The 12,260-nt window shown below is 64.0% G+C and overlaps 2 protein-coding genes across 2 annotated transcripts; both read right to left on the bottom strand.

Moving 5' to 3' along the window:
- Position 1: 1 nt before the first annotated feature.
- On the bottom strand, positions 2-2,661 carry PHYSODRAFT_535236 (hypothetical protein; the record flags this gene model as incomplete). The annotated part of the gene is made up of 5 exons (XM_009541339.1): positions 2-417; positions 475-607; positions 668-913; positions 990-1,179; positions 1,277-2,661. Coding segments are annotated over 5 exons (2,370 nt in total), but the record flags the coding sequence as incomplete, so codon positions are not given.
- Positions 2,662-2,780: 119 nt separating this feature from the next.
- PHYSODRAFT_566613 (hypothetical protein) lies at positions 2,781-8,556 on the bottom strand. Its single transcript, XM_009541338.1, has 5 exons — positions 8,350-8,556; positions 7,963-8,193; positions 6,595-7,500; positions 4,456-6,420; positions 2,781-3,219 (listed from the first exon to the last, which is right to left on the bottom strand). The coding sequence occupies exons 3-5, from the start codon at positions 7,489-7,491 to the stop codon at positions 2,872-2,874; spliced, it is 3,210 nt and encodes a 1,069-aa protein (XP_009539633.1). The 5' UTR covers positions 7,492-7,500; positions 7,963-8,193; positions 8,350-8,556; the 3' UTR covers positions 2,781-2,871.
- Between the last annotated feature and the right edge of the window lie 3,704 nt (positions 8,557-12,260).

Below are 12,260 nucleotides of genomic sequence, written 5' to 3'. Positions count from 1 at the left end.
TGAAGTCGAAGTCCAGAGCCGTGAAGTAGGGCGTCTCGCTTTCGTACTCGAGAATGCGACTCACGGCGCGGCCCTTGTTGACACGCCACGGTCGGATCATCACGTACTTCTTAATTCGACACATCACCACACCAACCGGCAGATCACGCAGCATCTGGTCAAAATGCAGCTGCATATCCTTCGCCTGCTTCAGACCGAAGGTGGGGTCGGCATCTCGAAAGTGCCACGTGTAGCAGCAGTCTTTCACATCCAACAGCGAGCCTGGAGTTCGCTCCGTGAAGTGCTCCAAGATGCTCTCCACTTCATCGCGCCATTCCAGCTCCACGTCGCTGAACATGCATTGCCACGGAGCTCTCTCGAACATTGCACTCTCGCTGGCCCCCATGACGGATGAAGACGAGCTCGCAAGCGGATCGTCTTCCGAGGCTGTCGCCATCGCCAGCGATTCGGACGCAAGCGACACGTCTTCGATACTTAATCTCGGCAGATTGTCTCCGCTAGCGCCGCTTCCATCCACGTCAAGCGTAGATGGGTGCTTGGACGCCGGACGGAACCAGTAACCGTGCTCGGCTGCCAGTCCGACGCGTGGTAAATGACCAAACCATTCCTACCAAACGCAGCTGTGAGTAATTTGTAGACACTGGCTAAACACATCACATCCACTAACCTGTAAACGGGTCTTGTTCCTTCCGCTGATAATATAGACGGTGTTGCGAGGATCCGCAGTGAGATCTTCGAGGCAAGACAAAAGTGCAGCGGACGGTTCTGCGAGTTCTTCCATGCTCTGATAGTTGACGAGTGTGCCGTCATAATCCAGCAGGAACAGACGTCGCTGGCTGCGCTCGTAATATCCAAGCAGTTGCGCCGTATCCAGCTTGTCCAAACGATTGTACTCTTGCGCCGTAGCAGCAGCCTGCATTCGTAGCGAGAATAGTTAGACAGAGACGTTCTATCTCACCACACACAAGATAACGAGTCAGCCAGCTCACCTCGTTCAAGGCTGACATGATTCGTTGCGCCCACAGCGTCGACGTGTACGTGTGTACATATCGCGACAGTTGGTGGTGGCGGATCCGCTTAGTGGTCGGACTCATGCGAAGCGCTGTGTCCACGCTTGCAGCAACTTGCTCAATGTGCATCGGGTTGACCAGCAACGCGCCTTGGAACGACGATGCACACCTGACGGCACCCACAGCCGTACCATATCGAATATGACATCATCGTTAGTCAGACCTGCAGCAACAAACAAAACCACCTGCCACAGCCACCAACTCACCCTGCGAACTCACTGTAGACGAGCACACCGTGACAGCTCTTCTTCTGGGCGGCAATGAACTCCATGGCCTGTAGATTTATTCCTTCCTTGATGCTGCTGACGATGGCGACATCGGCGCAGTTGTAGAGCGCCACGAGCTGGTCGTGGTCGATGGACTGCTTCAGATAGCGCACGGGGCAGTACTCTGCGGTGCCGAACCGCCCATTTACGCGGCCCACGAGCTCGTTGATCTGTCGACTGAGCATTCTGTACTGCACAGACGCCGTGCGTCCAGCATCACGCACGACCGCGTATAGGACCACTTTGCCGCGGTACTCTGGGTAGTGCTGCAGCAAGTACTCCATGGCCTCGAGCATCTCCGGGATGCCCTTGCAGAAGTCGAGCTTGTGCACGCCCACGATGATCTTCATGCCGTCCTGCTGCCGCTTGAGCATCTCGACGTGGGCCTCGACCTTGGGCGTGACCGCGTACTTGACTGGGTCGATGCCCATGGGGCAGATGCCGAGCGAGATGAGCCGCCCGTTATACTCGACGCGGCTCGGGGAGCTCTCGAGCCCGAGCATGCGCGTGCAGACGTTGAGGAAGTGGCGCACGTAGTCGAAGTGGTTGAACACGACGAGGTCGGCGCCCAGCACGCCGTGCAGCAGCGCCTCGCGCACGGGCAGCATCTGGAAGAACTCGGAGGACGGGAAGGGGCAGTGGAAGTAGAAGCCGCACGTGATCTCCGGGAAGCGGCGGCGCAGCAGCCCCGGCAGCGCCATGAGCTGGTAGTCGCACACGAGCACGAGGTCCCCGTCCTTGTAGATCTCCGACACGGCCTCGAGGAACTTCTGGTTGGCCGAGCAATAGGCGTCGTACTTGTCGCCGAAGTTCTCGAGCAGGCGGCTGTCCGAGCGCTGCGGCAGCGAGTGGAAGAGCGGCCAGAGCACCACGTTGCAGAACTGGTTGTGGTACAGGTCCAGCGTCTCCGCGCCCAGGAAGACCGGGTGGCACGCGAAGTCCGCCTCGAGCCGGCGCCGCACGCCGTCCTGGCTCGACTCGTCCACGACCGCGCCCGGCCACGAGACCCAGTGCACCGAGTTGCCGCGCCCCAGGTAGTCGATGGCGCTCTTGAGCCCCGTGGCCGACGCCGTGTACTGCCAGCCGTCGCCCTGGTCCGTCTTGAGCATGCGCACGCAGCGGCGCAGCGAGCACACGATGATCTTGTTGCTGTCGTTGGCCATGGGGATCGGCCCCAGGTTGCGCGCCAGCGAGTTGTAGCGCTGCGAGTCCTGGCGCACGGCCGCCAGCCGCCGGTGCAGGTCGTGCAGCTGGTCCAGCAGCGAGCTCTCGCCCAGCTCCGCCAGGCTCGGCGGCGCCGCGGCGTCCGTCCCCGTCGGCTCCATCCCTCCTTGGGAGTTGGGTCTTTTGATGTGGTGCGACGAGAGGCGAAAATGCCGTAATTACAGATCTAGTACTACCCTAATACAAGTATGGCTGACTTCAACTTGACTTGCCCCAAGAGGATTCAATGCAATGCAACGTATTATGAATGAGAAGGAATGCAGACTACAACGCTAAAAGTCACTGCACGGCCGTCTCCGAGCGATCACGGATTACTGGCCGTCCACGATGGGCAGCAGCAGGTCGCGGTACTCGCCGCTCGTGTCGCCTCGGATGCGCTGGCTGAGCTCCTTGCCGTACAGCTTCTTGTACGCCGTCTTGACCTCGGGTAGCAGCACGTGGTAGCGCACCACCGCCGCGCTGAGGCCGTACTCGTCCGTGCCCAGGCCCTTCATCGTGCTCTCGAAGAGACTGGCCAAAAGCTCGAACGGCTCGAACACCATGCGCACGTGGAAGAGCAGCGCCGCCTGGGCGTCGCCCTTGAACTCGCCCTTGATGGCCTTGACGATGCTCGTCTTCTTGTACTTCTTCGAGTACGCGGCGTCGACGTCCTTCAGGTGCTGGCCAGGACTCGACACCACGATCCGGATGAAGGTCTCTTCGTCGGTGCCCCACTTCCCTTCGCCAGCCTTGTACAGAGCATCAGCGTCCGCCGCAGCCTTGGCGCTCGTGTGCACGGCAGGGTCAAAACTCGGCACGTCTCCCTGCATAGCAGCCAAGATGACCTTCTTGAGGTCACCACTTAGCTCGCCGCTCAGCACCTTCACCAGGTCCTCGCCGTACTTCTCCTGGAACGTCTTCTTCAGCAGCGCGATCTCGGCGTTCGAGCGCGCCATCACGACCGGGTAGATCCACTCCTCGGTCGTGCCCAGGCCCTTCGTCGCCTTGCGCAGGATCTCGGCCTCCACGTGCTCCAGAGGGCTCGCCAGCATCTTCAGCAGAAGGCCGTAGTCGCTCGTGCTCTTCACCCACACCGTCAGGCTCTGCTTGTACAGGATGCGGTAGCGCCACCAGATCAGGTAGCGCTGCTCTGCAGTCTTCGACAGTAGCAGCGATGCAAGAGTCTTTTCGTCAGACGCGCCACCAGTGCATTTGGAGTTGATCTCCTCAACAGCAGCTTCAATGTCGGCGTATAGACCCAAGGTCGCACCACCGGCCACATCGTGGCAGGTCTGAGCGTACAGATTGCCAAACCCGACGGTACGGACAATCGTAGAAGACATCGCCGTCACCGAGGACGACACTGTTTTCTTAACTATGCCAACGGTACTGCTCGCCTTCTCCTCCACCGACGCGCTAGCGCCAATGGCCGCACCGACAGCAGCGGTAGCAGCAGCAGCACCGCCCACAGCAGCAGCGGCACCACGAACAGCAGACCCGCTCGACGTGCTCACAGTACCACCACCAGCAGCAACCACCGAGCCAGACGCCGACGCCGACGCACCGAACTCCACCTCGGCCGCATCAAACACCGACAGAAGCAGCTGGCAGTACTCGCCACTCACCACGCTCTGGATGCGCGTGCGCAGCTCCTGGCGGTACAGACGCATGTACACGATGCGAATGCGCACCAGCAGGCGGTAGTACCGCACCACCCACGCACTCAAACCGTACGCGTTCTTGCTCGCACTCTTCAGCGTCGTATCGAACAGCTCCGCAAGCAGCTCCACCGGCTCCAGCACCGAGCGCACCAGGAACAGCAGAGCGCGCTTGGCGTCGCCAGAGAATTCCGCCGTGATCGCGCCCGCCAGGTCCGTCTTGTACTTCGCCACGTACGCACTGTTGATGTTGCGCACGTGCTCAGCAGGGCTCAGCACCAGGATGTTGATGAACGTCGTCTCATCCGTGCCCATGCGGCCCTCCCCCGCCTTGTACAGGGCGTCCGCGTCCGCAGCAGCCTTCGCGCTCGTGTGGATCGACGCGTTGAACTCGGCCACCTCACCGCGCATGGCGGTCAGGATCACCTTCTTCAAGTCGCCGCTAAGCTCGCCGCTCAGCACCTTCACCAGGTCCTCGCCGTACTTCTCCTGGAACGTCTTCTTCAGCAGCGCGATCTCGGCGTTCGAGCGCGCCATCACGACCGGGTAGATCCACTCCTCGGTCGTGCCCAGGCCCTTCGTCGCCTTGCGCAGGATCTCGGCCTCCACGTGCTCCAGAGGGCTCGCCAGCATCTTCAGCAGAAGGCCGTAGTCGCTCGTGCTCTTCACCCACACCGTCAGGCTCTGCTTGTACAGGATGCGGTAGCGCCACCAGATCAGGTAGCGCTGCTCTGCAGTCTTCGACAGCAGCAGCGATGCCAGGGCAGCCTCGTCCGAAGCCGCGCCCGTGCACACGCGCTGGATCTCCTGCGCAGCCGCATCGATATCGGCAGAGAACGTCATCGACTCGACGCTGCTGCCCTCGCGGGCGTAGCGGGCGTACAGGCTGCTCATCGCCGCGGTGGCCGTGGCGGTCTCCGTCAGAGCAACAGAGCTCTCCTCTTCGCTCACGCCAGACATCGACGCAGTCACCGTAGAAGCAGAATCCAAGACGCTCGCCGTCTTGCTGCCGGTGGCGCTCACTGCAGCGCTCGACGAGATCCTCGCCTTCTCCTCCACCGACGCGCTAGCGCCAATGGCCGCACCGACAGCAGCGGTAGCAGCAGCAGCACCGCCCACAGCAGCAGCGGCACCACGAACAGCAGACCCGCTCGACGTGCTCGCAGTACCACCACCAGCAGCAACCACCGAGCCAGACGCCGACGCCGACGCACCGAACTCCACCTCGGCCGCATCAAACACCGACAGAAGCAGCTGGCAGTACTCGCCACTCACCACGCTCTGGATGCGCGTGCGCAGCTCCTGGCGGTACAGACGCATGTACACGATGCGAATGCGCACCAGCAGGCGGTAGTACCGCACCACCCACGCACTCAAACCGTACGCGTTCTTGCTCGCACTCTTCAGCGTCGTATCGAACAGCTCCGCAAGCAGCTCCACCGGCTCCAGCACCGAGCGCACCAGGAACAGCAGAGCGCGCTTGGCGTCGCCAGAGAATTCCGCCGTGATCGCGCCCGCCAGGTCCGTCTTGTACTTCGCCACGTACGCACTGTTGATGTTGCGCACGTGCTCAGCAGGGCTCAGCACCAGGATGTTGATGAACGTCGTCTCATCCGTGCCCATGCGGCCCTCCCCCGCCTTGTACAGGGCGTCCGCGTCCGCAGCAGCCTTCGCGCTCGTGTGGATCGACGCGTTGAACTCGGCCACCTCACCGCGCATGGCGGTCAGGATCACCTTCTTCAAGTCGCCGCTAAGCTCGCCGCTCAGCACCTTCACCAGGTCCTCGCCGTACTTCTCCTGGAACGTCTTCTTCAGCAGCGCGATCTCGGCGTTCGAGCGCGCCATCACGACCGGGTAGATCCACTCCTCGGTCGTGCCCAGGCCCTTCGTCGCCTTGCGCAGGATCTCGGCCTCCACGTGCTCCAGAGGGCTCGCCAGCATCTTCAGCAGAAGGCCGTAGTCGCTCGTGCTCTTCACCCACACCGTCAGGCTCTGCTTGTACAGGATGCGGTAGCGCCACCAGATCAGGTAGCGCTGCTCTGCAGTCTTCGACAGCAGCAGCGATGCCAGGGCAGCCTCGTCCGAAGCCGCGCCCGTGCACACGCGCTGGATCTCCTGCGCAGCCGCATCGATATCGGCAGAGAACGTCATCGACTCGACGCTGCTGCCCTCGCGGGCGTAGCGGGCGTACAGGCTGCTCATCGCCGCGGTGGCCGTGGCGGTCTCCGTCAGAGCAACAGAGCTCTCCTCTTCGCTCACGCCAGACATCGACGCAGTCACCGTAGAAGCAGAATCCAAGACGCTCGCCGTCTTGCTGCCGGTGGCGCTCACTGCAGCGCTCGACGAGATCCTCGCCTTCTCCTCCACCGACGCGCTAGCGCCAATGGCCGCACCGACAGCAGCGGTAGCAGCAGCAGCAGCGTCCACAGAAGTTGTTGCTGCAACGACCAAAGGAATAGAGGTTGCGGCACTTGTATCGTTGTCGTGCTGGTTGTCTTCGTAGATTGGTTTCTTGATTTCCTGAGTCAGGTTCGTTTTGTCTGTGAAGAGAACGCTGTCGTCGGCGAAGCTCACAAAAGATGACAGGCGCTGGATGTGCTGGTTATTCTTTTCTTGGTTGGCACCGTCGATAACAGTAACATGATACTGCGCGTTGTTGTTGGAACTCAGCCCCAGCAAGATCTGGGCCACGTCAAAGTCATCGGGTTGATTGAACCCGAACTCCTGGAAAAATGCCCTGAGAGAGCTTGCTGTGCCGTAGAATACAGTTTCGCCTCCTTCCGATATCAGCACGTTCTCGCAGCCTCTCGATAGTTGCGGTGACTCCTTCAGCAGGGAGGTCACGACTTCCGCCGATGCTGCCTCGGTCTTCTTTTTGTCGTCGTCGGACACCTCACTAATAGCCAAGACACGTTTGTGCTGCCCGAATTCAACCCCAAACTCGAGGACTGCGAGCTCCGGGAATTGAGCTGACAAGGCATACGACACATTCCAAGCTGCCCGCTTTTCATCCAAAGAGCCGCTCTCGTACAGGTTTTCACTGAACGACGAGAAATTCTTCGCGCAGAAGGCACGAGCCAACTCACGCACTTCTTCCGGCGCAATGGTTGACACGCTCTTACCCCGTTTTGCGCAGAAACTCACAAACTGCGACAGCCATGACCACCCGAGCGATGCATCCTTCGCCCTCCGAATCTTCGACCCACCCTTGCTGGTACCACTCAAGCCCAGAACAATGAGAGTCTTCTCGGATTCAACCGTCCCCGACACTCCATGAGCCTGTTTAGTCACCATCCCCGTCTCCTTGGTCGTTACCGTCTCCGTCGTCTCGGTCGAGTCGACATCACCAGTCGTCGTCTTGGAGCGCGTGGCGCTCACAGCCGAACCGATGACACCAGCGGCGCCGATGGCGCCCGCGGCCAGACCGGCCACCTTGCTGCTGTCGCGAGACACCTCCTCGGACGTCACGGTCGTCTCCTCCGTCGTCTCGGTGGTCTCCGTCGTTTCGAACGAGCCGGTCGTCACCGTGGTGGGAGCACCCGTCGTCTCCGTGGTCTCCGACGTCTCCGTCGTCACGGTGGTCACGCTGCCAGTCGTGTCAGCGCCAGTCACGTCCGTGCTCGACACCGTCGTCACGCCCTCCTCGGTCACGGTCGTCTCCTCCGTCGTCTCGGTGGTCTCCGTAGCCTGGTGGGTCGCGCCCGTGCCGCTCGTCCAGCCGGACGCCACGGCGTAGCCGCCGCGCTCAGTCACGCTGCGGGTCACGTCGCCGCTCACGTCCTCGCTGGTCACCTTGCTCACCTCCTCGGTCGTTACCGTCTCCGTCGTCTCGGTCGAGTCGACATCACCAGTCGTCGTCTTGGAGCGCGTGGCGCTCACAGCCGAACCGATGACACCAGCGGCGCCGATGGCGCCCGCGGCCAGACCGGCCACCTTGCTGCTGTCGCGAGACACCTCCTCGGACGTCACGGTCGTCTCCTCCGTCGTCTCGGTGGTCTCCGTCGTTTCGAACGAGCCGGTCGTCACCGTGGTGGGAGCACCCGTCGTCTCCGTGGTCTCCGACGTCTCCGTCGTCACGGTGGTCACGCTGCCAGTCGTGTCAGCGCCAGTCACGTCCGTGCTCGACACCGTCGTCACGCCCTCCTCGGTCACGGTCGTCTCCTCCGTCGTCTCGGTGGTCTCCGTAGCCTGCTGGGTCGCGCCCGTGCCGCTCGTCCAGCCGGACGCCACGGCGTAGCCGCCGCGCTCAGTCACGCTGCGGGTCACGTCGCCGCTCACGTCCTCGCTGGTCACCTTGCTCACCTCCTCGGTCGTTACCGTCTCCGTCGTCTCGGTCGAGTCGACATCACCAGTCGTCGTCTTGGAGCGCGTGGCGCTCACAGCCGAACCGATGACACCAGCGGCGCCGATGGCGCCCGCGGCCAGACCGGCCACCTTGCTGCTGTCGCGAGACACCTCCTCGGACGTTACGGTCGTCTCCTCCGTCGTCTCGGTGGTCTCCGTAGGCTGGTGGGTCGCGCCCGTGCCGCTCGTCCAGCCGGACGCCACGGCGTAGCCGCCGCGCTCAGTCACGCTGCGGGTCACGTCGCCGCTCACGTCCTCGCTGGTCACCTTGCTCACCTCCTCGGTCGTTACCGTCTCCGTCGTCTCGGTCGAGTCGACATCACCAGTCGTCGTCTTGGAGCGCGTGGCGCTCACAGCCGAACCGATGACACCAGCGGCGCCGATGGCGCCCGCGGCCAGACCGGCCACCTTGCTGCTGTCGCGAGACACCTCCTCGGACGTTACGGTCGTCTCCTCCGTCGTCTCGGTGGTCTCCGTAGCCTGGTGGGTCGCGCCCGTGCCGCTCGTCCAGCCGGACGCCACGGCGTAGCCGCCGCGCTCAGTCACGCTGCGGGTCACGTCGCCGCTCACGTCCTCGCTGGTCACCTTGCTCACCTCCTCGGTCGTTACCGTCTCCGTCGTCTCGGTCGAGTCGACATCACCAGTCGTCGTCTTGGAGCGCGTGGCGCTCACAGCCGAACCGATGACACCAGCGGCGCCGATGGCGCCCGCGGCCAGACCGGCCACCTTGCTGCTGTCGCGAGACACCTCCTCGGACGTCACGGTCGTCTCCTCCGTCGTCTCGGTGGTCTCCGTAGCCTGGTGGGTCGCGCCCGTGCCGCTCGTCCAGCCGGATGCCACGGCGTAGCCGCCGCGCTCAGTCACGCTGCGGGTCACGTCGCCGCTCACGTCCTCGCTGGTCACCTTGCTCACCTCCTCGGTCGTTACCGTCTCCGTCGTCTCGGTCGAGTCGACATCACCAGTCGTCGTCTTGGAGCGCGTGGCGCTCACAGCCGAACCGATGACACCAGCGGCGCCGATGGCGCCCGCGGCCAGACCGGCCACCTTGCTGCTGTCGCGAGACACCTCCTCGGACGTCACGGTCGTCTCCTCCGTCGTCTCGGTGGTCTCCGTCGTTTCGAACGAGCCGGTCGTCACCGTGGTGGGAGCACCCGTTGTCTCCGTGGTCTCCGACGTCTCCGTCGTCACGGTGGTCACGCTGCCAGTCGTGTCAGCGCCAGTCACGTCCGTGCTCGACACCGTCGTCACGCCCTCCTCGGTCACGGTCGTCTCCTCCGTCGTCTCGGTGGTCTCCGTAGCCTGGTGGGTCGCGCCCGTGCCGCTCGTCCAGCCGGACGCCACGGCGTAGCCGCCGCGCTCAGTCACGCTGCGGGTCACGTCGCCGCTCACGTCCTCGCTGGTCACCTTGCTCACCTCCTCGGTCGTTACCGTCTCCGTCGTCTCGGTCGAGTCGACATCACCAGTCGTCGTCTTGGAGCGCGTGGCGCTCACAGCCGAACCGATGACACCAGCGGCGCCGATGGCGCCCGCGGCCAGACCGGCCACCTTGCTGCTGTCGCGAGACACCTCCTCGGACGTCACGGTCGTCTCCTCCGTCGTCTCGGTGGTCTCCGTCGTTTCGAACGAGCCGGTCGTCACCGTGGTGGGAGCACCCGTCGTCTCCGTGGTCTCCGACGTCTCCGTCGTCACGGTGGTCACGCTGCCAGTCGTGTCAGCGCCAGTCACGTCCGTGCTCGACACCGTCGTCACGCCCTCCTCGGTCACGGTCGTCTCCTCCGTCGTCTCGGTGGTCTCCGTAGCCTGGTGGGTCGCGCCCGTGCCGCTCGTCCAGCCGGACGCCACGGCGTAGCCGCCGCGCTCAGTCACGCTGCGGGTCACGTCGCCGCTCACGTCCTCGCTGGTCACCTTGCTCACCTCCTCGGTCGTTACCGTCTCCGTCGTCTCGGTCGAGTCGACATCACCAGTCGTCGTCTTGGAGCGCGTGGCGCTCACAGCCGAACCGATGACACCAGCGGCGCCGATGGCGCCCGCGGCCAGACCGGCCACCTTGCTGCTGTCGCGAGACACCTCCTCGGACGTCACGGTCGTCTCCTCCGTCGTCTCGGTGGTCTCCGTCGTTTCGAACGAGCCGGTCGTCACCGTGGTGGGAGCACCCGTCGTCTCCGTGGTCTCCGACGTCTCCGTCGTCACGGTGGTCACGCTGCCAGTCGTGTCAGCGCCAGTCACGTCCGTGCTCGACACCGTCGTCACGCCCTCCTCGGTCACGGTCGTCTCCTCCGTCGTCTCGGTGGTCTCCGTAGCCTGGTGGGTCGCGCCCGTGCCGCTCGTCCAGCCGGACGCCACGGCGTAGCCGCCGCGCTCAGTCACGCTGCGGGTCACGTCGCCGCTCACGTCCTCGCTGGTCACCTTGCTCACCTCCTCGGTCGTTACCGTCTCCGTCGTCTCGGTTGAGTCGACATCACCAGTCGTCGTCTTGGAGCGCGTGGCGCTCACAGCCGAACCGATGACACCAGCGGCGCCGATGGCGCCCGCGGCCAGACCGGCCACCTTGCTGCTGTCGCGAGACACCTCCTCGGACGTTACGGTCGTCTCCTCCGTCGTCTCGGTGGTCTCCGTAGCCTGGTGGGTCGCGCCCGTGCCGCTCGTCCAGCCGGACGCCACGGCGTAGCCGCCGCGCTCAGTCACGCTGCGGGTCACGTCGCCGCTCACGTCCTCGCTGGTCACCTTGCTCACCTCCTCGGTCGTTACCGTCTCCGTCGTCTCGGTCGAGTCGACATCACCAGTCGTCGTCTTGGAGCGCGTGGCGCTCACAGCCGAACCGATGACACCAGCGGCGCCGATGGCGCCCGCGGCCAGACCGGCCACCTTGCTGCTGTCGCGAGACACCTCCTCGGACGTTACGGTCGTCTCCTCCGTCGTCTCGGTGGTCTCCGTAGCCTGGTGGGTCGCGCCCGTGCCGCTCGTCCAGCCGGACGCCACGGCGTAGCCGCCGCGCTCAGTCACGCTGCGGGTCACGTCGCCGCTCACGTCCTCGCTGGTCACCTTGCTCACCTCCTCGGTCGTTACCGTCTCCGTCGTCTCGGTCGAGTCGACATCACCAGTCGTCGTCTTGGAGCGCGTGGCGCTCACAGCCGAACCGATGACACCAGCGGCGCCGATGGCGCCCGCGGCCAGACCGGCCACCTTGCTGCTGTCGCGAGACACCTCCTCGGACGTCACGGTCGTCTCCTCCGTCGTCTCGGTGGTCTCCGTCGTTTCGAACGAGCCGGTCGTCACCGTGGTGGGAGCACCCGTCGTCTCCGTGGTCTCCGACGTCTCCGTCGTCACGGTGGTCACGCTGCCAGTCGTGTCAGCGCCAGTCACGTCCGTGCTCGACACCGTCGTCACGCCCTCCTCGGTCACGGTCGTCTCCTCCGTCGTCTCGGTGGTCTCCGTAGCCTGGTGGGTCGCGCCCGTGCCGCTCGTCCAGCCGGACGCCACGGCGTAGCCGCCGCGCTCAGTCACGCTGCGGGTCACGTCGCCGCTCACGTCCTCGCTGGTCACCTTGCTCACCTCCTCGGTCGTTACCGTCTCCGTCGTCTCGGTCGAGTCGACATCACCAGTCGTCGTCTTGGAGCGCGTGGCGCTCACAGCCGAACCGATGACACCAGCGGCGCCGATGGCGCCCGCGGCCAGACCGGCCACCTTGCTGCTGTCGCGAGACACCTCCTCGGACGTCA

Source organism: Phytophthora sojae (genome assembly GCF_000149755.1).
Source record: "Phytophthora sojae unplaced genomic scaffold PHYSOscaffold_22, whole genome shotgun sequence".
In the NCBI taxonomy this organism is placed as follows: Eukaryota; Oomycota; class Peronosporomycetes; order Peronosporales; family Peronosporaceae; genus Phytophthora; species Phytophthora sojae.
This window is presented reverse-complemented; position numbering and strand designations above follow the sequence as displayed.

Bases quoted from the DNA above. Each gene is read 5' to 3' on its own strand.
- PHYSODRAFT_566613 (XM_009541338.1), bottom strand. From the start codon at position 7,491: ATGGTGACTAAACAGGCTCATGGAGTGTCGGGGACGGTTGAATCCGAG. The intron at 6,421-6,594 runs GTCGGTGCGGCC...GCTCTGACGGAG, and splicing joins CTGCTGCTGCTACCGCTGCT to ACCGCCACGGCCACCGCGGC. The intron at 3,220-4,455 runs GTGCGCAACATC...AGTCCTGGCCAG, and splicing joins TGCTGAGCCCTGCTGAGCAC to CACCTGAAGGACGTCGACGC.